Here is a 27,267-nt window from a genome sequence, read left to right as displayed (position 1 = left end):
ATTGAACAAGTTTAGCAGTGTTAAATCTAGCGCAACAAAGCAAAGCTTTTGGCCAAAAACTTACGAACCCAAATGTCAACGTTTCGCGCCATATTGTGACACGAAGTTGTTGACGTACGACAGGTGATATATTTGCATTCAGTATATTTAACTTTTGCATTTATAATTTACTTTAGTTTCACTTTTAATAGAAAATGGCTGCTCCTGTACAATGGTTGAGCGATAAAGTTGACTGGGAACATTCGAATGATCCTGATTTTAGATATAAGATCGTGGATTTTTACACGTTAGTATGAAAAATATAAATAATTTGTATCAAAAGATAATTTATAACGTATTTTTTAATGTTTGTTATAGTAAATTCCAATTTAGAAACATTGTTGCTGGTATTGGAGATTACATATTGATCTCAAATGCAGACGCAGCAGAACCGGATACGGTCGAAGGATGTGATATTGGGAAAATTGTTAAATTATACCAAAGCCATGATAAGGATTTATCTGATAGATTCAGAGCGCATGTTCAATGGTACTGTAAGTCGCATGATGTTCCATCAAGTACTCTTTGTGGCACAAATATAGTATTGTGTGATTCAGAGGTAAATAAGTCTTATTTATGTATTTTTTTAGTTTACTTTATTGTTTATTATGTTTTAAGTTTATTGAAGATTATCGTCCGTATGATAAAGACGTCTCAATAGAAACATTTTATAAAAAATGTGAAATCGTCAAATTACCGACAACAGCTATTATAACACAAAACGGAAGTTGTCCATCTAAAATACCAAAGTTTTTATGTAGATATCAACTTATTCCACTAACGAAAAAAAAGTTAGTGCTAGCACCCGTGTTAGAAGATGAACGAATGGAGTTTCCTTTAAATCAGGATCTATTAAAAACGCCCCAGAAAAAAACGGTCGATAAAAAAAGCAAGATTGGTACTCCGAATTCTTTGATTAAAAAGTTTGCAGCGTCGTCCTTAAACGATCGCGACGAATGGGTCGTGAAAAAGATAGAAAAATCAAAGCTTACTCTCATGAGAGATATTACCAACAGTTATAAAGAAGGAAATAATTTGCCACATAAAAATGTAACACCGAAAAAGAGTCGAAAGAGTGTTATTGGCAATCTTTCGCCCCACAAAAATAAATCTGAGAATTTGGACGTTGAAAAAACTCCGACTAGAAGATCAATTAGATCGGCCAGAGTCGATAAATATTCTAATGATTCTGATACTGATAATATGATTGATAAATGCGCAACTCCGAAAGCAAAGAAGTATAATAAAAAGTATGAACAAAGCGACGAAGAGGAATTCATCTTAAAAACGCCTAAGAAAGACAAGAGTATTGGAACACCGAAAGCTAGAAAATCGTTAATGAAAACCGAATTTACTCCCACAAGAAAATCGTTATTAAAATCTGATATTACTCCCTCAATCAGTGCTCGTAAAATACCTATAAAAATCAAAGGTTCGTATAGTTTTAAAATAATTTAACGTATGAGACAATTGTTTTTTTAAATATTGTATTATTAATTACAGAAGGAGCTTTACAAACCGCTAGAGAAAGTTTGCATGTATCCTCAGTTCCTCTGAGCTTACCCTGCCGAGAAGAAGAATTCAATAATATATACAGTTTTGTGGAAAATAAAATAGTAGACAACATTGGCGGGTAATTTTTACTTGTATCCAAATATTTTTATTCAGTTTAAATATTAATTATGTTTAAAATAGTTGTATGTACATATCTGGAGTTCCTGGTACTGGAAAAACAGCTACAGTCACTGAAGTAATCAGGTGTTTGAAGAAACAAGAAAAATTAGACGAACTACCAAAGTTTGACTTCATAGAGATCAACGGAATGAGATTAACGGAACCTAGACAAGCATATGTACATATTTATAAGCAATTGACGGGAAAGAGGGTAGCTTGGGAGCAGGCTTGTAATATGCTAGAAGCTAGATTCACAAAACCGGCACCGAGAAGATCTACAACAGTTCTACTAATTGATGAGGTATTATAGATAAATTAATCATCAAAATAATCTTTTTAATATTGTTTTAATTATTCATTTTACAGTTGGATGTGTTATGTAATCGCAGACAAGACGTTCTTTATAATTTATTAGATTGGCCGTCCAAGAATGTAGCACATTTAGTTGTCATTGCCATAGCGAATACCATGGATCTTCCTGAACGTTTATTGATGGGTCGAGTTGCAAGCCGATTAGGTCTTACTAGGTATTTATCATTATTAATCTATTTATAAAGGATTATTTTATTAATTTATGTATTTTTTTTTATTAGATTAACATTCCAACCGTACACACATTTGCAGTTGCAAAGTATTGTATCAGCAAGACTTGCCGATACAGGAGCTTTTAACAGTGATGCAGTCCAATTAGTAGCTCGGTAATAATCATACATTATCATATCCACAATCAATTATGCATAGATCACAAGTCGCTCTTTCTCAAAATTTCTGAAGCAAACATGAAACTTGTTCTAAAAGTATATCTTGTAAATATCTAGGCTAAGTTCCCTAGTCACCCTGATCCATATTCTTGTTTCAAAATAGTGGCTATTCAAAAATTTTTAAACGTTTCATAATCGAATCTGAAATTTATAAAAAAAATGTAATTTAAATGTTTTTTTAGGACACGACAGGGGCCGTAGTTTAAATTATATCAAGATGAAACTTATTAAATAAATATATCTTGTAAATATCTTGGCTAATTCTAATGAAGACGGCCCTTAGGCAAAAACATTACTGATTTGTAATGAACATATCTTTTTATAAATGTTTGTGGCAAAAAAGTGAAAATTTGAATCATGATTTTAATTTTTTTATTTATTTTTACACCATCTTTAGACTTGATAAAGTAGCCCAATGAAGTTGTGTTATATGCATATATTAAATTAGAGATTCGTTATCTGCTGATCAAAACACCATCTTACAATTCTCATATTTTCTATTATTTTTTTTATTTAGGAAAGTCGCAGCAGTTTCAGGAGATGCTCGTAGAGCTTTGGACATTTGCAGAAGAGCTGTAGAGTTGGCTGAAGTCCACGAAAGAATAAATCATCTTACTACTCAAGTTTCCTTGTCGCATGTGAATCAAGCTCTGGCAGAAATGATAGCAAGTCCTAAAGTACAAGCTATTAAATCATGCTCAAAGATGGAACAAATATTTTTACAAGCGATTTCATCAGAGGTAACTAAAACGACGTCGATTGACTGAAAAAAGAGGTCTTAGTATATATTTATTTATTACATTTAATCTTAGGTTCAAAGGACCGGTATTGAAGAAACGTCATTCCATATGGTCTACAAACAAATGGAAACGATATGCGCTTTCGTCGGCTTAAAAGTACCTACAATTACCGAAATATTGGGCGTATGCGTCCGTCTCGGTTCATCAAGGTTAATCATTAACGACCACACAAGAAACGACATCAACCAAAAGATTTTACTCAACGTCAGCTCCGACGATGTACATTATGCGACTCAAAGAATTTTTAATTAATGACATACCTCAAATTGTATTATTTTAAACTATATGTGTGATTATTAATAATTTATATTTAATCATTATTTTTTTATTTTGTAACATATATTGAAATAAAATTGTGTTTTGTATCTTGATCGTTTTATTTCATGAATAATATCTTACTCAGATCAGTTCAGGCTTCTCCAGTTCTGATTATTTTAATAAGACTATCGACATTCTTGCTTTTTATAGCATACCTGCAATGATTAACCATAACCATGGTGTATTTTCCTACTGTAAAATAATAACATTTATAATCATGTTTTAGGTTGATCTGTATTTATATTGGCATACTTCTTAATCGTGAACTCTTCTGGATGATACTATTAATCGTCTTTAAAGCTTCCGCTCCTTCATGATGATTGTTTAATCTAATTGTGTTGCTCGTTATTAAGTCCTTATTAATGTCCATAATTTCATTATAACACATCAACATATCATTTCTAAAATAATTAAGATACATTACTAATGAACTACTTTATTTTTTTATACCTACTAACAAATCAAAAGTCTTCTTTTCGTCAGCTATAGTTATTAAATGGCGTATATTTTGCATCTGCTCTGCAGCATCGGTATCCAATCTTAATCTCGTTTCTTGTATCTCATCTAAGCTCTCCAAAAGTCGTCTCAACAATTTTTCATCATCCGGGAAGCTACTCTTTGCCTTTTAAAAAGTACACATATGTAAACGTTTATCAAATTTAAAAATTATAAAATAAACGTTGAATACGATTTTGTTATTTACATATACCTGCAAATGCTCCAAATTTAAAAACACTCCCAAACTTTGAATCAAATCACCAGCTAGTTCCATATTTGACGTACTGAATTTAACTTCACCGCTTGCCTCAAAATCCATTAGCAAATTGGTGTTGTCTCTCAGGCAATGCAAAAGAATGTGTAACTCTTGTTGATTGTTTTGATCGACTTCAACGTCATCAGGCAGAAGAAAATTCTGATTGATCCAAATGCAAATCCGTTGCATTCTTTCCGTTACATTAAACGTTACACGACTCGAAGGAATATCGAGAGATTTTTGATTTTCTGAATCTGGCATACAATACATTGAAAATCTTGGCAGTTGTCTCGTAAGTTCAAAAACGTGAAACTGCTGACTATCGGCGTAACCGACGAACGCCTTCAATATAAAATTTAATTTAATTGATAATATTTGTTATTACATATTTTAATCGACAAACCTTGATATGGATATCGATCGGTACATCTCTGGGAGGATTTAGAGCAATATTCATTACATTACTCAGTTCATGTTGATCGGGATGCTCTATGAGAGTCTCTCCTTCAAATATACCTTCAGCAAATATCATCACAATTTTTATTATGGTGAAATTTATTGTCGATACAGATACTTCTACGTGGGGCTTTATTTTATCTGATCCTAAATTAGTCGCTAAACCGATTTGTAGTCTAGTATTTGCCGGTATGATTCCCATCGAGCTAGGAATCGTATCGTTCAACTCCTTGTTCTTTTCATATTGCTCGTTAAACTTTGTATTGCTTTCGTAATGCTTCAACTCTAAAAGTAGAGCTTGTTTCTTAGAAAACAATTCACGCAAAGCTTCGTGCTCGAATTTAGAACTCAAATTTGCGTTGTGATCAGGAGAAGTCATATATCCACGTACTGTAACATTTATGAATATATTATCCCATAAATATGTATAGAATAGTTATGCCATAAATATGTGCCATTTATAGACAGTTGTTATTAAATTGCATAACATAAGAACTTGGGGTGTACATTTTGTATTTTTTTTGCTGTAACATCCATTGCTTAAACATTGAAGGAATCGAACTCATATTCATGCGCTTAGAAAACATTTGTGATTAGAACGAAAATAATTGTGGCCAATTAAATAGTATTTTAAAATATGGTTTTCATTGGTGCGTGAAACAGATGGAGAAAAGCCTTTAACTATGGATACAACGTTTTCCGAGATTGATGTGAATCAGAGAGACTTGGATCAATACATTTGATGGTGAAACTATGTATGTTTGCGATCTAAATTGAAACAGTGGATGTCGCACCAACTAAAATTGGTGAATGTGTTTCTCATTTGCAATGAGTAGACAAAGAAAATCTAGCAGAAAGGCATTATGTATTCTGAATTGCTAACAAATAATGAATCTATCACTTCGACACCAATTGTAGTGTTTCTCAACTCATACAGTGTGAACCAAGAAACGCTAGATTTAATATATGCTTCTTGTAATACTGAAATTTTCAGATGGATTTTTTTAACTGATAGATTCAGATGGAGATTATATAAATAGTTAAAACCTAATTCTTTTTTATTTCCTGTATCTAATAAACTAATAAACAGCACATATTTTTAGCATTACCGATAATAATGAATTTAAGATGAAAATTACTTTCTCCTTCTATGGAAACGCATATTAAATCAGATTTTCCTGTTCCTCTATAGTCAGCTTCCACAATACCGGCGATGGGATGTCCAATGTTGTCTTTAAATAGAACTTCTCCTGATTTAACATCTCTACAGTCAATCTTTCCATTGGTCCAACCGGTTATGAGTTGATTGTTGCCATTTCCCAATAGATCATAACAATAAATACTCACTGGTATATTTTTAGACTGAAAATAAATTAGTTCAAAGCATCAGGTGAAAATGTATTTATAATATGCAAGTTTTGGTAACAGTCATTATTTTTAAAAGAATCATCTATTGTATTGTACTCTGTTTTATATATTTATTACTCGTGAAAAAAAATTATTCATAATACTAAAGCATAATTTTTAATATTTATGAATCTATATAGTTTTTAATATTGTACCAAAAAATAAATCTTACTTTGACTCTCCATAATCTAATTCCTTCTTCGTATACACCAACAGTTCCATTCGATAAACTATAAGCAAATCTTACTTCTTGCATCACAGCTAACTGAATAACCATCTCTGTTTCAGATATCTCACATAAAATTTGATCCTCTTTAAAAATTTTAATCATGTAATCACAGCAACCAACTATAAGCTGAAACACAGTTCATCAACAATTCTATATTTAGTTATAATAATAACATTTTATTTACTTCATTAGTTCCATCTTTATCGTAATCCATCAAAATCAAAGATTTCACTTCTTCGCCCACGACGTTCCAGAACACTTCATTTCCCTGGTAGTCCAACGCGTGGACCGAACACTTTCCACCTACTATAGCCAAAGGCTGATTGCTTTTACCAAAATGTCCGATAATTATTATACTGACTCCATTCGGAGTGTCTTTATAATATAAATCAGCATTTTCTTGAACATCATATGCTAAAATTATTTATAAAATTAATATAAATTTTATGTTATTCATTAATACAAATATTACCAACTACCTAATAAATGTGTCGGTGATCCAATCAATAGCATATCTCTTTCTTTTTTTGCACATATCTGACCTGCAGCAAGATAAGTGATAGATTGGCTCAAATTTAATATAGCTACTTCCTTGTGCGATTCCGACCATTGAATTCTACCAGAATTGAGCGTTGTATTTTTGTGTGGATTGTGAATGATTACCTGTTTTTTCGATATTTATATTTGTATAAAATTAAAAAATATTATTTAAAAAAGAATACCTTATCAGCAGTAGTCGCCGCCGTTAAACATGCATGTGTTCCGTCATACTTTCCAATAGTTACAATACCCGGAACAATCTTGTGGTTCAATTCTAACATAAACACTGGTTGAACCATTTTGTTAGGTAATTAAGCTAGTCTTACTTTTATCATTAAATATGTGGTTATTTTATGTTAGAGGTTTCGTAACCTTGGTAACTGCATATTGATTTCATGATGTATTGAATTGCACACATTACTGAATAAGTATTTAGTATTAAAATCCTTTTTATGTGTGCAATTTATTTATTAACCCTGAATAAATTTTATTATAAGATTTATTTTGTTCCTATTACAATCTAATGTCAACGCAGCTAATTTTTTAATAAAATCTGCTTTTCAACTCAATTATCGCTTTTCTTAAGGAAGTCTTGAGGGATTATTGGCCCGCATTCCCCACCAGTTTAAAAACTATTTTATTTCGAAAAAGTCTGTGATCTGGGCATGGCGAATTCTTTATGTATTTTTTGAGACTCATTTGACAGTGCAGCGGGAGTTTTTTAATTAAAAATTAGATAACGTGATTTCAAAATTTTCAATCTAGGACGTAAAATTTATTTTAAACTAAAGACCGGTGGTCGGTGACTAATATTTGAAAGACCCGGGTTCGAATCTCATGCAGACCTTAGTATATTTTTAATTTCTATCGTATTTGGGAGATCAAAATTAGTGATTATTACATTTTGTTAGTACTCAAGCTGCACAATGAGAATAATCTAATATGATCTTGCAGTTTGTTAAGGTGGCTAGATGTCATCCTTTGAGAAGGATTGTCTTCCTTAAAAATATTGTTTTTCTTTTTTATTCTTCCAACAAAATTTTCCGAGACCATATTTTTTTTGCTCCCGCAGTATCTCTCAGTGAACAAAAATATCCGAAATGGCCTTTTTTAGTATCCTTCTTTTGTATTTTCAAAATATGGTTACCTAAATTTAGTTCTTAATTTGAGTTTCAGCATCATCTGAATTCTCACAACTTAAGGGGAAAGAAGATAAATTGCACTTCAATAAATTAAATAATAAAATTGGAAAAAAAAATATATATAACATTATACTTGAAGCAATATTAAATATTCTCTACATCATTTAAAAAAGTTGTGATAACTTTTTCATTCCAATATAAATGCAGTTATCAAGGCATTTATCTGTATGTTTGTTTATATTATTATTTTTTAATAAAAATTTTAGTAAAAACAAATGTTACAAATGATTGATATCGGTCATTAGTAGATTTTAAAATGAAAATAATATCTAATTTTAAGTAAATAGTTAGTTTTGCTGAATATTTTATAATTCAATTTTGACAGTACATCGCATTAGTAGGGAAAACTTTGACATTTAGGGAAAATATCATACGCTAATGGAGAAGTTCCGTTCGCATGGCAACATCGATTGTTTGTGCGAATGACTTCGGTCGTAGATTCAGTCGGTTCTGGTAGACGATGGCTAAGGAGTGTGAAATAATCAATCCGAAAGATGGGTAAGAATACCTGACGTTTTATCTCACCTATTATACGTAACCTGCAATATTTGTTAAACTTCAATTGGCGAATAATAGATGTGCGCACTTTAAACTATTGAATCATTTTTTTTCATATTCCATGCAACAAGTGACGTAAACTTGAAAATTATATCGATTTGTCATTCGAGTTAATCTATCTATTTCTTTTCCGTCAATACTGTTTTAATTGCTTTATTAAGGTTTGAAATTTTCACTTATACCAATTAAAAGAACGTGTCAATTATTTTTGGCCATAGAACATTCCGGATTATTGTTTTGTTTCACGTTTACGTTCATAATGAAAAAATTTCATTCATAATGTTATATTTATTTAATTCATTAATAAAATTTATGATTGTGTGTCAATACAATACGTTATTGTTTTGTTTGCATTCAGTATCTGTAACTTTTGAATAATTAAAGATAATTATGAGAATTTAAAGAATGATTCATAATTTTGCATTGTAATTATATTTACTTTGATTGATAATTTGAATAATAATAAAAATGTAACTTTGATTACTATTTCTAAAAATAGCTTGACAGTAGAGACCAAAGCCAATACTATGTAGGTTAATCTAAGCTTTGCGGTGCATACGTATAATATATATATTTTTTAATCTTTTACAGTGGGTGGTTTCCCAGCTGGTTAACGTGGTCTACGTCCTCAATCGTCATGTTGAGATCGGTGGAGAAAAAAATTTTATCATGTGAGTATCGCAAAACCGTCCTAAATAACAAGTGAATCATTTTGTTTATAATTACATAACTTGTAATATCAAAAGCGAACAGTTTCACAGTCAAAAGATTAGAATTCAAGGACGCTTTTGTGTCATCTATTTTTGCATTTCAATTATTTGATTGTAATTTAAGGTCTCAAGTCGTCGTATAGGGGCTGGTTCGTCGATATCGGACCGGTCGTCGGCAAAGCTGATAAAATATGGACGATATCGCTCAATGAAGAGTCGCCCAAGACGCCTCTGTTGCTGCTGCACGGTCTCGGTGCGGGTGTCGCTATGTGGGTGATGAATTTAGACTCTCTATCTACAACCAGACCTGTCTATGCCATCGACTTGCTAGGTAGTGAATAAACAAATATGTATATAAAGCTATATTCAGTCAAATAAATTATTTAATTGAACGAATTAGGTTTCGGGAGGAGTTCTAGACCGGCGTTTAGCTCTGATGCTAAATTAGCCGAGATGCAGCTGGTCAATTCGGTGGAGGAGTGGCGTAAAGAGATGAATATTGATCAATTTTATCTTCTTGGACATAGTATGGGTGGTTTCGTCGCTGCTTCATACTCCATGCAATATCCTGAGAGGTAATTATATTATGCTAATTATTTGAAGCTTCGATAATATCTTTCGTCAATATTCATAAGTAAAAAAATTGCAATATTTGGGTTAAACCCTTGAAATTTATCTTGCAAGTTATCACTTATCATAATCTATTCAATTGTTATTCTTTATCTATGAAACAGCTTGAAGGCTAAAAGTATGCTTATAGTGAAAGTACTTTCTTAGAAAACCTTTTATCCTTATCATTGTGAAAGTTTACAGATAAGAAAAATATTTTATTTTCAGAGCTATACATTAAATGGATTATTAGAGATATACAAAAAAAAGGCGTTATGATAAATGCAGACCTTTTTGATATTGTAAATATTGCCCGTATATGTGTAAGATTTCGCTTGTCGTTTGTCGCTTGACCAGGGGGTCATACAAATATTTGCGCTTAGTAATTTTTTTATTTTTTTTTTATGCATATTTTATTTTATTTCTCAGAATTTCAAACAATCTGGGAAATTTGGGATTATGTATTATATTATGAATCATTATTTTTATTGGTAAATTTTATTATTATTATATTATAAAAAATGGGTGCGATTAAACAAGGAATTATTTTAAGAGATATGTGCATTTAAATAAATACTTGATTCCATAAAATAAATGCTTTGTGCGTAATGTCATGTAAATCTTCGGATTTTTTCTTTGGAAAAGGATTCGTTGCAAAGTTATTTTATATATCGCTCAATTAAATTGTCTTCTAAAAATCGTGTTTTTTTCAGGTAATATTTATTTTTAACAACTTTTGAAAAATATTTAAAAAAAATAATTTCAACTTTGGCTTTTCATATTGTACATTTGTATAAATAAACTACTTGTTGGTCGTACGGTGCAGCTAATTATTCAAAATACTACTCATTTAATACACTCTTAATACATTTTATTATATTAACTTAATATATTGTTGCACCTTTAAAATTACGTTTCGTTATACCACGATTCCATATTATATTTATGTTTTTTTTTATTTACATGATTCATTATAATAATAAAAATAATTCTGCTACTAGTTTATCAATACTTTGCTCCATATGCTTCAAATCTTTTGTGTTGTATCTCGACTCATCAAAATGTTTCAAAAAGGTTTTTTTATATGTAGCGATTGTCAAAAAGTTTTGCTACATTATTTCAATAGTTGAATCAATTCAATTTTTACTTATTCTTCTCTTTTTTATTCATTAATCTCTCAAATCCCAGAATTATACTAATGTGTCGTAATGTTTCCCCCTTAATATCAAATTATTTCTAAATAAAAGATCTTGTATGAGAATGTGGCAGGAAACACTAGAACATCTTTGAAACATCAATTATATTTGTCAAATCACATTTTACCCAATTTCTTAAATTATTTCTAAAATCACTAGCAAGGAGGTGTAAATCTAATATTATATTTAGCCCAATATATGTGAAAAATAAATTTGTTTAAATAATTAACAATAATATTTAATGTGACTATTGTGTAAATGTGTCTTTATCTCACCTGCTTTGGCTTTGGAAATATCTATAAATATAAATATGCATGCAATTTTTTACACCTTATAAATTATTTCTATACATTTGAATTAACATATAAATTAACAAATTAAAGTATATAATAATGTAGTGAATAGTTCAGAAATTATAATTATTTCTAAAAAATATATTTCACAAAAAATGAATAAACCAAAAATATCTTTCATTCCAATGCGTACAAATACCGCTTATCAAATTGATCTAACCCCACTGATTGCTGAATATATTAAATTTAAAAATAAAATTATAAAGCAATGACAAAAAATACGAGAACGCAATTAAAAACTTTGATTAATAATGACCTTCACTATTCGCGGTAAAATTCAAAAAATAAGTAATGACACATGACCGTGTTAACTTAAAAAACTTAATCCGGCTGACAATTCTTTGTGGAGAATAACAATTTTGTTTAAAAATCAAAATGCTAATATTCCACCACTAAAAATCAGATACAATATAGCCAATACCAATTTGAATAAGGTTGAAATGCAGGCAGCGCTTTTTCAACGTCTTAAACACTGATACAAAATTACATCCATTTTAAACGTATAAAAAATCACATGTGTGATTTGTAAATGAAATATGTAAAAAAAATAAAGAATAAAAAATCTTCTGAGTTAAATAAATTGAATAACATGTTGATAAAAAACTTTTCTCTTAATGGCCTTCACTTCTTATCTAAAATATTTAAATGCATGCTTATCATTACGATATTTCCGCACTATCTGGGAAGCAGTCAAAATTCATATAATTAAAAATCCAGGAAAGAATATAACGTTCCGATCAGAACCTTCCCACTAGCTTAGTAAAATATTTAAAAAATAATCTTGTGGTATTTGAATAAATCTGTCTGTAGTAAAATTATTAATGAACAATTTGATTTTTGTAAAATGCATTTATCGACCCACCAACTTAGCATGCGAATTGAGCACATTTCTACCAATTTTAATATGAAAAAAGCACAGGATAATTAATGCTAGATGTAGAAAAAGCATTTGATACAGCTTAACTTTGAAATTATCTAAATATAAAACTAATGTCTTAGAAAGTTAACACATATGACTAAAAGGTTGAATCTATATTGTTTCGCTAAATAATGAACTCTGGATACTATGACGTTCTTATTTTAAAAAATACTTACTTATCAGTGTAGAATTATATCTTCGACTGTATCATTAGCAGGAACAGCAACACAAAAAATCTGATTTGCGGAAATTTTTTTTATAAACTTTATTGGTTCGGATGCCTAAACTCATCTTTTATGGATAAAATAAAATTTACTTGATTTATTATAAATAAATTAGTGAAAACAAACCGGAGAGAAACAAATATTAACCTGTTAGCTAATTTTATTTTTATTTTTTAGAGTAAAGCATCTAATTCTGGCTGATCCGTGGGGTTTCCCAGAAAGGCCCGCTAACGTCTCTGAACGCTATCAACTACCACTTTGGGTGCGAGCCGTAGTGACAGCCGTTCAACCTTTGAATCCTTTATGGGCTTTAAGAGCAGCCGGACCTTTCGGACAATGGATAGTGGAAAAGGCCAGACCCGATATAGTTAAGAAGTTTGCACCAATGGTGCCCGAAGCCGAATCAGTCATACCGCAATACATCCATCAATGCAATGCTCAAACACCGAGGTAATTATACTTTTTTTTGCAGCCAACCTAAATTTTTAGAAAGTCACACCTTTTCATTTGATCTTTGTATAGTGGTGAAAGTGCTTTTCATGCAATGATGCACGGCTTCGGCTGGGCCAAGAATCCTATTACTAATAGAATGGACGATTTGTGTGCGAATATCCCGATAACGATGCTGTTTGGATCACGATCTTGGGTGGACAATATCACCGGAGAAAATATCAAAAATCAAAGACCAAATTCTTATGTTAACGTTCAGGTAGGTATTTTTAATTTTTTTTCAAGTTAAAAATATATATATTTTCAAATTATTATTTTATTGATAGATCATAACTGGAGCTGGACATCACGTTTACTTAGATAAACCGGAAGTGTTTAACAAACATGTTAAAGACGCTTGCGCCCACACGGATAAAGACGAATCTGATGAAACTATAAAGTCGGATAGCACCGAATCTGATCAAGAATGTGATAGAGTTAAAGATAGCAGAAGTTAGGAAATACTTTGTTTTTAAATATTCGAGTGACTTTAATCTTATGCACCGTAATATAAAATATGACGTAATAACAAAGTACTGCTATGTCATGTAAACGTATCGATTCATTTTAAACGTACTATCTGTATCGTAAATATAGATTAAGCTCTATATAACTTTTGATTATGCTTTCACAAATATTGACACAATATAATTAATATGCATACCTACCTAAACATCTATATATATAAACTTTAATTTAACGGAGCAAATACAAACAATAGTGAATGTGTATATTATATGAAGTTTGTTTATTAATATTTATATGAGGCTGTGGGTTATTTTTTTAATACTATTAAACGAAACGTCTATACCTTATATTTTTTAAGAATAATTACCTCAATCTGGTGTGTTTTCAACTAACAAATTTGAAAAACGGGTTCAGTAAATTATGGTGTATTTTTAAATACTTCTTTGGTGCTTATAGATAAATAAATAATTATATTTGAAGTTGAACACACAAATTATGTGTTAATTTATTATCATATTTATTTCTTATAAATGTATTTTTTTAGAGTATGTGTTAAATAAATTGTTATTTAAAAGTTGCATACATATTAAAAATCTATTTTTTTAGATTATCGACTATTGTATAGGTTATTTAAAAAATGTTAAATTTGATTGTATTGTGTTATTTTGAGTTTTTTTTAATAAATATATTTTAAATACAAAATTAGTTTCATATTTAATAAAAAAAATAACACGTCATAAAAATCAATTGCCTTTATTAAAATAATACAAAGTAAAGCTAATAATAATAGGAGAGATGTTTTGTTTTATATTTTTTTGTGAATATCTCATCATTATTTTTATTGAATCATTATAATATAAACCAAATATTAATAATAATAATATAGTTGATTAATGTATGTAAAATAAACATTTAATACACTTCTTAACTAAATAAATTCATCACAACTTTAATATAAATGTACATAAAAATAGTTGAAATTCAGATTAAATATGATAAATTTAAATAAATAATTAAAAATTAATAAACAAATCCAAGTCAAAATATTTTTAAAATAGTAAAATCAATCAGTGGCAAAATAATTTATTTTCATAAATATTAAATAGATATTTTCATCTAATTGAAATATTCTTATTGCCAATTTTAACATATCAAAGTTTATTATATTAACTTGACACTGAAAGATACATTATTTGTCTATATAATAGATTTTAATCAACATTTCCATTTTGGATATAGTATTCCTTTCAAATGTACAGAATATTCATATTTTATCTTTATCTTTTAGTAAGAAAACGTTTACAATAACATCGATAGCCACAATACAAACATTGACGGATAAAGAAATATTATTAAGAATGTTTGCTTTTTTCTGATCCTCTATTTTGTTCAAATTATAATAGGATCCTAATGCCACGCACAGTATACCGACGACAACCTTGCAAATAAAAAAATAAAAATGTATAAACATAAAAAAACAAAATAAATAAGCATATTAAAAAATAAAATAATAAAGTGAATTATGGTTTTGTAGAACTATTTCTTAAATCATAAATTGAAAGTGCAGGATCCAAACCAAAACTCATCTTAATAACGTCACAGAACAAAGCTCCTGTTACAAACCCGAGCGCTAAATGGTTTAACACAGCGGCCATGTTTCTCTGCTTTTCACCTTTGTGCAGGTTTAGATTTGTTAAAATAACCGCTAACGCTGCCGCGCTTACCTGTTTCATCAACAACATGATCGTATTAAAAACTTAATTGTACACTTATTAACAATCATTGAGACATTGAGTGCATTATTATTAAGAGCCTTGCTTTAGAGCATATTCTTTTTGTAACGTTAGCGGGTTGTTTGAATACTCTATGCCGAAACCCGATATTATAATGTTAACTAACGATATGATGAAAACGAATATGAGTATTATGTCGTTTAGTATAACGGCCGCTGTTTGATCACGTCGCTTATTAATATTCATCCCACCGATTACTAAGAACAATATTCCGACGAACATCTGCAGAAATAAATTAATACAAATCAATATTTTTAATTTTGAGATACTTAAAACTTATACTGTTTAAGTAAAGTTAATACTGAGATTCATTACTAAGATTGTTTTAATAATTGAATTTTAAATTGAACAAACAAATACAATACTAAATTACTATTACTTTTGGCTTTCAGACGATTAAGCTTTAAAAATACATTTTTTAAGTTTCAATATTAAAGTTAGCATATTTAGCAATCGATGGATCAAACGCTGATATTAGCAAATTTAAAGCCGTCACCGCAAATGTACATCCCGTGTTGATATAGTTAATCATATTGGCCGAATAGTGGTATGCAGGCAAATGTAATCTGCAGTCTCTCAGCAAATTTAGCGACAAACATATAACACCGATGGCTACCTGAATTTTCACATAACATTTTTTTAACGATCGTTACTTTGACAAACTTTTTCGACATCAACTCACCTGTAAGACGATGGAGACGGTGATCAGTGTCAAGAGTAGGGTGTAAAACTCATGCTTTTCGCCTACTTGCAGAATATACTTGAGTTGAGACGCATTTGCTGTTAGCAATGCAATGTCGAGCATTCCTTGGGCGATAGTCTTTTTAGTGGCATATTTGTTAGCGTCCAAACCTTTAATCTGAAATGAAACGTTATTAATTTTGAATGGATTCAATGATGCATAGAGAACATTTGGAATATATTGTAAAGCGATTGGGTTGAACGATCGATTGTGATTTTGAACAATGTAAATTGTATTACAGGATTGTTCGTTCACATAGATAATTTTTTCACAATAGTCGCATGATTACTCGCGAGCAATAAGTATATAAATTATAGCAATTAATACGATTAATATTAAATTTAATCACAACTAGTATATGTAATATTAGTGCTACTTGATGAGTTTTGTTTTGTATAAAATATCATATATAAATGTCAACATTACTACAGCTTTAATTCTAAATTATCTATCATAATCAGCTACTATCAGCGTAGCAAGATGATTTCTTAAAAATGCACAGTGGCCAAAGCTTCACATTTGCGCACATGAATTGTTTGCGGGTTGTAAATCAACCAGCGGTTCACAAGAAAACAATGCGGCTTGTATTGCACAAAATTTCGGTATTTTGCAAAGAATAATACAATTATATGAGTTTAAAAGCTTGTTTTGCTTTTATTTATAAGTGTATTTTGGTATTCAGAAAAAAAATTAAAACCAAAATATAGGTATTGAATTATTTCACTTACTTTCTATGTAACATAGAAAATAACAAACATTTTCCGCACGATAAAATATCTTACAATTGTGGAAATTTTTAATCTTTTTTGTTACATTGAATACATATTTCAAAAAGGAAGAATGAATTTATTTTGAACTTAGACTATAATAAGTGTATTTTTTAAGTATCATAAATGATAAAGTTTTAGGCTTTACAGTTTTGCCTATAAAAGGAAAACAGATGCGCGAAACATATGTAGGATTAGGATTACACATGCTTTTCTGGAGATCTTATGAGTCTTAAAAGTCTAAAAACACAATAATATTAACAATCTGAAAGCCAATTTATTTTCAATGTATTTTGGTAGAACTGACACTTGTTGGTCGAGATAGAAAATTTCGGATATTAAACTAAAAGTGATATTTTAATAAACCCAAATATCAAGAACAATTGGTCACATAGTTCAACATTAATAATAAAAATAAAAAATACTAGAATATTGATGGTGTTGAATCAAAACAGTTTGAGAGCCTCACTGCGGTTTTCATAATGAGTTATATACATATACTGTTCTTACTGGTGCATTTTCAATCTCATATGTAAATTAAAGTTCAAATAAATGTTTGTTATTCTTTTTTCTAATATTACATATTAAAATACCGGTATTAAAACTATATTCTGCTACTGAAACAGACTATGTATTGTAGATAAACTCCCAGATCCACGTAGAACGCAAATGAAGTCACGAGCTAAATATGTAAGTTAAAGCTAGATATATTTTTTTATTATTGCATACAAGTTTTTGTATCACAAATATACGTATAAATATTAATTATTATGATTTCATGGAAAAGTGTATAAAATTTTATTATAGATTAAGCAAATTTTATAATCTGTTTTTTTAAAAAAAAAAATTTTTTTGTGTTTTAAATTAGATTGTGTATTGTAAATAAATTATATTTTTCATGGGTAGTAAATATAAATAATATTTTTGTTAATCTATAGTATAGAAAGATATACTACTTTTACTACTTATAGATAGATTCTATACTACTTTTTTATACTCTCCGTTCATTTTTTAACTATTACAATATTTATAATTACAATCGAATTTTAATGTATAGAACTGCATTATAATAATCAAATAATGATTCAGGTAAAAAAATGCAATAAACATACGTTTTATTTTTATTCATTCAATATTTAGTTGACATCTAAGTCTCGTTGCATAGCGAAAATATAGTCAAATATAAGATATTATATTTGATGTTCGTAGTAGTTTACTGTAATTTATGTCTTGCTCTTGATTAATCCTTTCAGGGTCATTCATTTTGAGAACCCGTGGGGGAAAATGAGATGATTGGATTGGTTTGAATTGCCAACAATGTTTATTACATTTAATACTAATAATCTTATCTTTAAAACATTCATACGTATAATATGAGATATGTAATTTTGTATATACATATAAAATTACATATCTCATATTCACGAAGAAATCTTTTATTTAATATATTAAAAACACTGGACTGAGTGTTCCCAAACACCGACTAAATAATTGTCATTGTTAAATATGACGAATTATATTTTAATACTTTACCAATTGCATGGATCTGCTAATCACAATACCATCAGCTTCAACGATATTAGAAGTATTTGATTCGATATCCTGACTCATTATTGATTATATTGTTTGTTATACAAGTTGTACGAGCTATTGTGTTCAAATACACAGATCAACTGTACGAGAAAACTCAATGATGTATTTATCTTTTTCAGAGAGGTATTTATTTATCTATCACAGATATACGTTTGATTTTAGTGATAAAATGCGTCATTAATTCTTATATGATAAGTACATTTATTATTAAATAAAAAAATATATATTCGAAACTGTAAGTGTTAATGGTAATACTTTAATAATGTAGAACCCGAAAGGAAGACTTTGTTTCCTAAGGAAATTTTTAGTGCACGTGATAAAAATACTTTTTGATTGCTAGAAAAGTTATTGACTTTTTGTAGTTTATAGTTAATAATTACTCAAAATGCACTTTCGGCAGCAACTTTATTGTTAAATATTTTTCTCAGTAAAATGCTTAAACAAGTGATAATCGTCACTTGTTAAGCATTTTACAGGGCAAACTTATTTGAGTGATCGTTGACAGTTTGTAGCCCTATGGTGGTCAATTGTTAAAAGAGTATTTCACCCTTTCGGGGACTCCTCAAGGGTTCAGTATAGGTTCTTCATGTTATTTATTAATGGCATAACATATGTAAGTTGCAAATTCAAGATTTCTTCTGAACGCAGATAATTTAAAATATGTGTCGGAAAGTGCCATGCTGTGTCATTTTCTCGATCCCCTTCGCCATCAGATTATTCTTATTTGAGAGCAAGTGGCGATTCTCTCTACACGTGAACGACGTCTGCGATTAATCTTCCAAGATACTCGGTTTTGTTATGAGGAACGTAATTCACTTTGTTCTTGAGATACCGTTTTCAACTGTTCTTGTATCCCAGCGCTTTTCATTTAGGAGCTTCGGGATATGATTCACAGAGTTATCGCAGAAAGTTGTATGTCGCTTAGCATTTCTTCAAACTACTAAAGGGTGCTGTCGACAATCAAACTGTTCTCGAGGAATTCCAGTTTTGGATTTCGGAACATCTTCGAGAATCACGATCGCGACCGTTAGAGCTAGGACTCACACACTAGCCGACTCGTCTATAACTGTCGCCATCTGGCTTATTAATACGCTGGTATTACACATTGATCTGTTTAATACTATTTATTTCAATATTTTATGATTTTCTTTCTTTCTTACTATGAATTATTTTTTAACTTATTGTGTATTGTAACTATATTAAATACATACTATGTATTGTTTTTTAGCCTAATTAGTAATGAAAATAAAATTTCCGAATTGCGTATATTGTTGAAATTGAACGTTGCGTTATTTTGCAATAATTAATTTTAGATACAAACATTAATTTATTAGCATTGTATCATTATATTTGTACATAATTTAATCATCAATGAGTTAATCGTGTCAAGTATTGTACTTTTGGCGATTTAGATTGTCAATAAAAATATGTCGATTATCATAAATATAGAAGGCATTGTCTGATATCGAATAACAAAAGTCTGTTGTCCTGGAAACTGAGATTGTGTAAGGTCGTGTTACTTTTTTGGACGTACAACAAAAATATTATTATGCGCAATTTAGTTTGACGCACATATTTGTATTTTGGTTATGTAAAATACAAAACAAAAAAGAGTTCATTGTTAAAGACAATGAACTCTTAAGTATAGAGTAAAAAAGATTGCGGTTTTTCTGATTGTTGTACGCAAAAAAGGTAAATTATATAATAAAACAGTCCAGTGGTTTTAAAATTTAAAACACTAAGGTATGAACAGTTTTCTAACGGGAAATCATAACCATGCGTCACTTTCATCGTGATAGTTCCGTTAAAAGAAAATGGTATTTTTGAGACATAGAATCGCTAAATTAATTGTTACGCAACTAAATTAGGCATTTCATTATAATGAAATTATAATGATGAACGTTTGTTTTTATTTTAATAATACGTTTTCCGTGACAAATACAAAACCAGTTGTATAAGTCGGCGACTAATATATAAAATATCTGGATTCGAATCTTAGTTAGAATCAAGTAATTTGTAATTATTACATAATTATTCCTATTGATTCCTCATAACTAGGGATTCCAATCCCGGGATCCCGGATCCCGGGATCCCGAACGATTTTCAATACCCGATGAGTCCCGGGATTATAAAACATAATCCCGAATTTTTTGGATTGATTGATTTATCAAGCACAATCGAATTATTATTGACAAAATCGTTATATTTCGTATACAAACTTGCGCGAGTTGCACGTGTCATCTGTAAATCTTTGAGGCTGTGAGTCTGAACGTGCTTTTTCAGCTGCAGGCTGCTTAGGAACCAAAATCAGATCAAGGCTAAATGATGAAACGCTTGATGTTTTGATGTTACTTCGTGAGTTTTTTCCAAAATAATATTTTCCATTAATTGTGTCTATGAATGTACATATGTACATACATTGTCAAAAGTTCATTTTTTATCTTCTCAAATAAATAAATAAGACCTTCCCTTTTTTATTTTTATTATATTATTTTATATTTTAAGTCCAAGACTAAAATTATACGTAATTTATACATTGTACGTTATAAAAAACGGATGTAAAAAAATATTGTATTATTCATTTTAAATTATTTTTATCGATAAAATAACATGAAAATTATCCCGGGACTGGTCCCGGGATCCCGGGATCGACTAATTGCAATACCGAAATCCCGGGATCAAAATTTTGGCCCGGGATTGGAATCCCTACTCATAACTATCGCTGAAAACATATTTGCTTTTGGCAAGCTCGTTATGAAGCTGGATGGCTTATGTAAGAATAAGGGATGCGATCGCGACTCTCTATGGTGCTCTAAAAATCGCCGAACGTTGGCGAATTGTCAACTCCACCTCTTAGCAACTTTAAAAAGTGCTTAATTGAATAGACGTTACGCCGATAATGCAATGAATTGTATCCCAACGCTCTTATCAAAAATGCACTAGGATACAAATATACATTTGACACATCTCAGAAATTTTCTTTGAATTTTCTCCAACAAGAAGTACTTCGCTTCACTTGGATTCCAGATAAGGAGCTACATTCAGAGACGCTATGAACTAGCGTATCGTACAAAACGCGAATTGGCAATAAATGATTGAAGTGACACGCGTTCCGCATAACGAAGCAGAGCATCCTCGACGCCCTATAGTAAAATTTGGCGATGTTAATACAAAATCCTAATATGGCACTGCTTGAACCTCACTTCCAAGTCATTTTCCAGGGATTTGGAAAATGTCACGCAGAAAGGTAATCGATTGTCGATTGACCATCTTCACATCCACAGGTCTTTCTGTAAAGCGAGTGAATCCAAATTTATGGCAATACTCCGAAACAGTGTCAGGTCATCAACATATAATAAATATTCCGAGTTATTAATTACGATAAAAAGCAAAAAGAGCAGAGGACCCAGATTGGATCCTTGTGGTTATCCAGAATGAACGAAATTCTTATCGGAACGACGATTGCCATAGCTCACATACTGACAGCGGCGACTTAAGTGAAGAAAAAAGCTAACAATACCATTCGAGAAACCGAAGTTATTTAACTTTCGAATAAGTAAATTTATCATTTCACTCGCAATTAACTATATAGAGTATTTAATAAATTATTATATAGCTATGGGTAAAATTCTGCATTGGTTATAATGATTTTATGGGAGCAGCTGAGAGCGCGCGCGCGCGCGCGGTGATTCTGTATCACATTTTATTGTTGTTGACGACAAATTTTCTCAATGATTTTTTCCAATAAACATTGAAATAACAAATAAGATATGCAATTTTAATATTAATTAAAAAATCTTGAAAATGTCACAATAACTTAGCTGTTGCAGAAATCCAATTTGAAACTTTGAAAGCAAATATAAACCTAAAATATATCTTATACTTCAAATATAAGCTGTTTATGAGTATTTTTTTCATTAGATTAAGCAGATTTCTGTTAAATCTGGGAAACAATAGTCAAGTAGAGTAAAATTGTGCGGTTTTTTTTCAAACATGCAGAAATGGAAGATCTCTTAAAACTCACCCCTTCTTGCATTTCCATCCTACTAGGAGTTATCACTGCCGTCATATTGAATTTTATTTGGTTCTTAAATAACACTGACAAAACTTTTGCAACAATACTTTGCTTCACACGCACGTTTCTTCTATTTACTTCAAGGCGTTTTACGGTCGACGGATTCGCATTCGTACATCCTCCACATTGTCTTTTTTAAAACAAACACTGAAAAAGTTGCGATAGAACACCGGTCGAGCTCCTAATGAGGCACTTTATGCCTCGACCAACCGGGCAAGAGTGAAATAATCAATAGTTTCCCGGTACTATTGAAAATTTCGTGTTCGCGTGTCTACACCGGCTCAGCGATGCTCAAACTTGCCATTAAAACTATTGCCATAAATATACCAACGGATAAATCAGAGTATAAAGTTGATCTTGACATTTCATCGTTGGATATCGTTCTTAGTAGTTCAATAATGATTTTGCTTTCTAAAAACTATTCAGAATGAGGCTAAATACTATCCAAACTGCAAAAATGCAATTTAGAACGTCTTGACACAATGTGAATGTGCTGTGTCAAACATTATAGAAGACTTCATGCTTCGAATCGATTTTTGGTATGACGAGTTTTCGCGCGTCATCGTACTGAATTATTATTTATGTGTCTATACATCGATTTTTGTATCATAGTTAAAGTGAACTTGTGAAATTTAACCGCTTTTTATAATTCAATGAGCGATTTTTAATTCGTAGCTTTATTGTATGTACCTATGTACATTTAATGAAATATTGATCTGCGTTTCCTAGAGTGCATTACTCACTGTGTTCTGGAAAGATATGCACGAAGAAGTTGAATATATTTAAACATTAAGATCAAGGTTTAATCGATAGTTTACCGTAATTGTTACTTTTATTAACCTTGATTTTATTAGTAAAAATAGTAATTTTCATGTATGTAACGCTCCATTTATTTTCGATGTCAGTTATGCAAATTGATAATCGAGTTAATTCTAGCTTAAGAGCAAATTTTTTCACTTACGGATTAAACTGATAATATTAAAAGTTAAACATATTAAACTTACATTAAGAAATTGATTACATAAGATTTCCGTTTTAGAGGGACATTTAATGTATCTAATATCTATGTAATATGAGGGTCGTCTGTTTGATGCCGGAAACACTAACCTTAATTTGAAAACGATGCAACTAAAAGTACCGTATATCGTTTCCATTGTTAATTATCGTATTTAAGAAATAATAAGTAACATGAAAAGTAAATGATATCAGATTTTAAATCAGCTCTCACTTTGTATATTGTATATGTAGTAAAAATTTGCTTAGTGCACTTCTATTATTGCTACTAAGTTGTTTTACGTCTTAAGAGCTCCTACGCTCAAAGCTTTGCTGCGAAAAATAATTCTTCCTTGTAGTCCAGAATTCCAACTTCTGGGCTGATTGTTAACATTTAAAATGAAAGGAACACAGTGGAATTGTCACATAATCAAGCTCCAAAAACACTAGTGTAACATAGGATTTCATTACTAATGAGTTTTGTTGCATCTAAGCAATATAATTATTTCATAAGATCACGTATATTACCTATCTGATTTACATCATCTTTATAGAGAAAGTCATTGAATCTCTTCGTAAGGTCTCCAGTTGGATCCCATCTAGATGCTAAACGCTACCATTCGTTGCTATGTTCTCCTTTGAGTCTTCTAAGTATCGCTAAAGCTGCATGCTTTTGTCTAGGACTGCATTTCGCGCATTTAGTTCTAAGAGCCTCTGGCAGAATACCTGAAACATAAGCACGAAGGTCATTGCAATAGTTAATATATTATTACGCTTCTAATGACACAATCAATCGATAAATTGTCATGATTAATATAAGTACGCACATTTCTGTATATGTAATGAAAAAAAAGTACGCTTCATAGAAACTAATAATGTTATACATCGTTTTGTTGATTATATTATTATAATTAGTTGTTTGTCTGCATTCCTAGTTGAGTTCTCGATGGCGTAGAAGGCAATATATAATTTCCAAGCGTATACCTTTGACTATATGTGTTTTCCCAGAGCTTAAATTGGTAGATACGTTCTACAGCAATATGCATTTTCTTAACATCAACAGTTGAAATGCAAAGAGAAAAAAAATAACAGTAAAATTTTTTTAGTAGAGATAATTAAATATTATATTTATAGTTATTTATAAAATAACTTGAAGCGGTCGTGTTTAAGCTTCTATTTTGTAGTTATCGGCGGGTCCGGTTGACGATTTGTGGTAGGACGTTTGTACAGCGAACTGTACAAAGTGGCCCTTGTGAAATCTTCCAGAAAGTTCTTGACGCGTTTTGACGGTGATCCTTCGACAGTCGTCGATGTTAACCCTCGAGCGCGTGTCCTGGAGATGGTTGCTCAGACAGGAGGCGAGGTGTAGATCAGAGTTCAGAGTCGAGCGAAGATGAGATCGGAGCGGCGAGTTGTAGTCCAGTGAGTGTTGCAGAGTCGGAAGTCCGGAGTCGAATGAAATGTGAACTTTTGGCCCCGCCTTATATTCCCGGTCGGGTGCGTTAAGGTATCCCCACTCCGCGCGTTGCTTGCGGCTGCGGGAATGCGGCGTCATTGTACGACGCCGCTTAGTTCGGGTGCAAGGCTCAGCGGGACTTCACTTTTGCGTATGATGCGTCCCGGACGGTCGTCTCGGGATCGCCATAGTACTCCCCCTCTTAGCAATTTACAGTTGCGAAATTCAACCAAGAGGAGAAATTATGGCTCGTTCTAATTGATGTGGTCTTCGTGCGCAGCGTGGGTCGGCGCAGATGAAGCAGAACCAGATGGTTGATGATTGTGTGGACGTATGTACAGCGAACTGTACAAAGTGGCCCTTACGAAACTCTCAGCTAACGGAAAAGTAGGGGTTCGGGGTCCGTTTGTCACTTGCGCATGACATGGTCCTCCAATGGTGTCCTAATGTGCATAGATCTACCTTAAAATATAAAGAATAATATTATTACTGTAATTAAAAAAATATATTTCAAGATACTGCCTGCGTCGTTGTCTGTATGTGTAGAGCTCGTCTGTCGTTTTGTTGAAGCTGTTGCTGGATGCTCAGTCTTTCAAGCGATTTGGGAATTTCACTGTTCTTCCGCATCTTGTCTGTTTGATTACGCGTTCAGGCGGCTTCTCGTCCCGTGGAGTAGAGTCCGCTGGTATCTCTTGAATAGGCGCCGTATCTTGATCCGTTGTCTGGATGTAAGCCGGTTTCAAGCGATCGATTGAAACGGTTTTCGGCTTTCCTCGAATATTCACTGTTACGCATTTGTCCGTTCTGCTAATAACAGCGAATGGTCCGTCGTATGGTGGCTGTAGTGAGCCTCGTGCTGCGTCATGCCTCACGAAAACGTGAGAGGTCGTGTGCAGGTCCTTGAAGACGAAGGTAGAATGTGGTCCATGCCGCTTGGGCGATGTCGGTGTCAATTCGGCCATCCGTTGTCGTAGTCGTTCGGCATAATCAGGAGTCGGTGACGTGTAATTATGCGTGCGTGGAGCCAAAAATTCTCCCGGTAATCGGAGAGGTTGTCCGAATACTAATTCGGCTGAAGTCGCTTTTAGATCCTCTCGCCAAGCTGCGCGGATTCCCATCAAGACTGCGGGTAATGACTCAGTCCATTGCTCGTCTTGATGGCACATGAGGGCGGCTTTCAGCTGTCTGTGGAGCCGTTCGACCATCCCATTTGCCGCGGGATGATACGCCGTCGTCCTTATGTGTGTAGATCCGGTTGAGCGGGCCAATTCTTTAAACAGGGCGCTTTCGAATTGCCGGCCTTGATCGGTGGTTATGCGAAGAGGTGTTCCGTAGCGGGAAATCCAGCCGCTGAAAAGCTCCTTAGCGACGGTTTCTGCAGTGATGTCGTCGATAGGAAAAGCTTCAGGCCAGCGGGTGAATCTGTCGACGCACGTTAACATGTACGTTTTTCCCTCCGATTGTGGAAGAGGGCCGACTAGGTCGATATGGATGTGTTCGAACCGTCCCTCCGGGGGCGGAAAACTGCCGATCGGCGTGGAAACATGGCGAGAAATTTTCGATCGCTGGCATTGTTCACACTCTCTAGCCCATCGCTTGCAATCGGTGCGCATACAGGGCCAGAAGAATTTCTCTGCGACGAGCTTGGTTGTTGGTCGTCCTCCAGGATGCGATAGGTTGTGGCACAATTCGAAAGCTTGTTTTCTAAATTGGAGCGGTAGATATGGTCGCTCGTTGCCGGTAGAGCTATCGCACAAAATTGTCGCATCGGATCCAGGAATGTTGACGGTCCGCAAATTGGTATATTTTTCAATTTCCGGATCTGCAGATTGTTGGCGCGACAGATCTTCATAATTTAAAGACTGCACGCTTTCTATTCTGGATAATGCATCCGCCACGACGTTATCGCTGCCCGAAATGTGTCGGACGTCGGTTGAGAACTGCGCGATGTAATCGGTGTGACGGAATTGTCGAGGGGAAGCTTTGTCAGGCTTCTGTTTAAATACATACGTCAGTGGTTTGTGATCGGTATGTATTGAAAATTCTCGTCCTTCGATCATGTGACGAAAATGTCTCACTGCTCGATATATGGCTAGCAACTCTCGATCGTAAGTGCTGTATCGAGTCTCCGTTGGTGAGATT

General features: G+C 32.0%; 4 protein-coding genes across 6 annotated transcripts; 2 read left to right on the top strand and 2 right to left on the bottom strand.

Moving 5' to 3' along the window:
• On the top strand, positions 1 to 3,637 carry Orc1 (origin recognition complex subunit 1). 2 transcript variants are annotated; one of them, XM_088189208.1, is made up of 10 exons: positions 1 to 123; positions 192 to 286; positions 358 to 598; positions 658 to 1,471; positions 1,543 to 1,672; positions 1,735 to 2,014; positions 2,080 to 2,240; positions 2,307 to 2,411; positions 2,992 to 3,214; positions 3,287 to 3,637. In XM_088189208.1, the coding sequence occupies exons 2-10, from the start codon at positions 195 to 197 to the stop codon at positions 3,524 to 3,526; spliced, it is 2,286 nt and encodes a 761-aa protein (XP_088045334.1). In that variant the 5' UTR covers positions 1 to 123; positions 192 to 194; the 3' UTR covers positions 3,527 to 3,637. The 2 variants fall into 2 exon arrangements, with proteins under 2 accessions (XP_088045334.1, XP_088045335.1); XM_088189209.1 differs by having other exon boundaries at positions 85 to 114.
• Positions 3,633 to 7,320, bottom strand: LOC148233135 (BBSome complex member BBS2-like). Its single transcript, XM_088189210.1, has 10 exons — positions 7,161 to 7,320; positions 6,918 to 7,101; positions 6,623 to 6,852; positions 6,382 to 6,564; positions 5,942 to 6,164; positions 4,750 to 5,192; positions 4,302 to 4,688; positions 4,051 to 4,214; positions 3,845 to 3,993; positions 3,633 to 3,784 (listed from the first exon to the last, which is right to left on the bottom strand). The coding sequence occupies exons 1-10, from the start codon at positions 7,275 to 7,277 to the stop codon at positions 3,684 to 3,686; spliced, it is 2,181 nt and encodes a 726-aa protein (XP_088045336.1). The 5' UTR covers positions 7,278 to 7,320; the 3' UTR covers positions 3,633 to 3,683.
• Positions 7,321 to 8,582: 1,262 nt separating this feature from the next.
• Positions 8,583 to 14,408, top strand: puml (pummelig). The gene is made up of 7 exons (XM_088190615.1): positions 8,583 to 8,678; positions 9,330 to 9,409; positions 9,573 to 9,779; positions 9,849 to 10,023; positions 12,927 to 13,199; positions 13,272 to 13,458; positions 13,526 to 14,408. The coding sequence occupies exons 1-7, from the start codon at positions 8,641 to 8,643 to the stop codon at positions 13,694 to 13,696; spliced, it is 1,131 nt and encodes a 376-aa protein (XP_088046741.1). The 5' UTR covers positions 8,583 to 8,640; the 3' UTR covers positions 13,697 to 14,408.
• A 237-nt stretch (positions 14,409 to 14,645) lies between these two features.
• On the bottom strand, positions 14,646 to 22,876 carry LOC148233133 (ninjurin-2-like). Of its 2 annotated transcripts, none has more exons than XM_088190622.1 (3): positions 22,626 to 22,876; positions 16,182 to 16,358; positions 14,646 to 15,144 (listed from the first exon to the last, which is right to left on the bottom strand). In XM_088190622.1, the coding sequence occupies exons 1-3, from the start codon at positions 22,668 to 22,670 to the stop codon at positions 14,971 to 14,973; spliced, it is 396 nt and encodes a 131-aa protein (XP_088046748.1). In that variant the 5' UTR covers positions 22,671 to 22,876; the 3' UTR covers positions 14,646 to 14,970. The 2 variants fall into 2 exon arrangements, with proteins under 2 accessions (XP_088046748.1, XP_088046747.1); XM_088190621.1 differs by lacking the exon at positions 22,626 to 22,876 and adding an exon at positions 18,542 to 18,674 and having other exon boundaries at positions 14,662 to 15,144.
• Positions 22,877 to 27,267: the final 4,391 nt, after the last annotated feature.

This window comes from Plectrocnemia conspersa, unplaced genomic scaffold (genome assembly GCF_051122295.1).
Source record: "Plectrocnemia conspersa isolate PC_06_02 unplaced genomic scaffold, ASM5112229v1 ptg000008l, whole genome shotgun sequence".
NCBI lineage: Eukaryota > Metazoa > Arthropoda > Insecta > Trichoptera > Polycentropodidae > Plectrocnemia > Plectrocnemia conspersa.
The sequence above is the reverse complement of the archived record's forward strand: the minus strand, read 5'-3'. Positions and strand labels throughout refer to the sequence as shown.

Coding starts and splice junctions, on each gene's coding strand:
- LOC148233135 (XM_088189210.1), bottom strand. CDS start 7,277: ATGGTTCAACCAGTGTTTATGTTAGAATTGAACCACAAGATTGTTCCG. Junction 6,853..6,917: donor ATCACCGACACATTTATTAG/GTAGTTGGTAAT, acceptor AAATAATTTTAG/CATATGATGTTCAAGAAAAT. Junction 6,565..6,622: donor ATAAAGATGGAACTAATGAA/GTAAATAAAATG, acceptor ACTGTGTTTCAG/CTTATAGTTGGTTGCTGTGA.
- LOC148233133 (XM_088190621.1), bottom strand. CDS start 18,619: ATGAGTCAGGATATCGAATCAAATACTTCTAATATCGTTGAAGCTGAT. Junction 16,359..18,541: donor TTAGCAGATCCATGCAATTG/GTAAAGTATTAA, acceptor GTTTCATTTCAG/ATTAAAGGTTTGGACGCTAA. Junction 15,145..16,181: donor CCGTCTCCATCGTCTTACAG/GTGAGTTGATGT, acceptor TTTATTTGCAAG/GTTGTCGTCGGTATACTGTG.
- puml (XM_088190615.1), top strand. CDS start 8,641: ATGGCTAAGGAGTGTGAAATAATCAATCCGAAAGATGG. Junction 8,679..9,329: donor ATAATCAATCCGAAAGATGG/GTAAGAATACCT, acceptor AATCTTTTACAG/TGGGTGGTTTCCCAGCTGGT. Junction 10,024..12,926: donor TCCATGCAATATCCTGAGAG/GTAATTATATTA, acceptor TTTATTTTTTAG/AGTAAAGCATCTAATTCTGG.
- Orc1 (XM_088189208.1), top strand. CDS start 195: ATGGCTGCTCCTGTACAATGGTTGAGCGATAAAGTTGACTGGGAACAT. Junction 2,015..2,079: donor CAGTTCTACTAATTGATGAG/GTATTATAGATA, acceptor TTCATTTTACAG/TTGGATGTGTTATGTAATCG. Junction 3,215..3,286: donor TACAAGCGATTTCATCAGAG/GTAACTAAAACG, acceptor ATTTAATCTTAG/GTTCAAAGGACCGGTATTGA.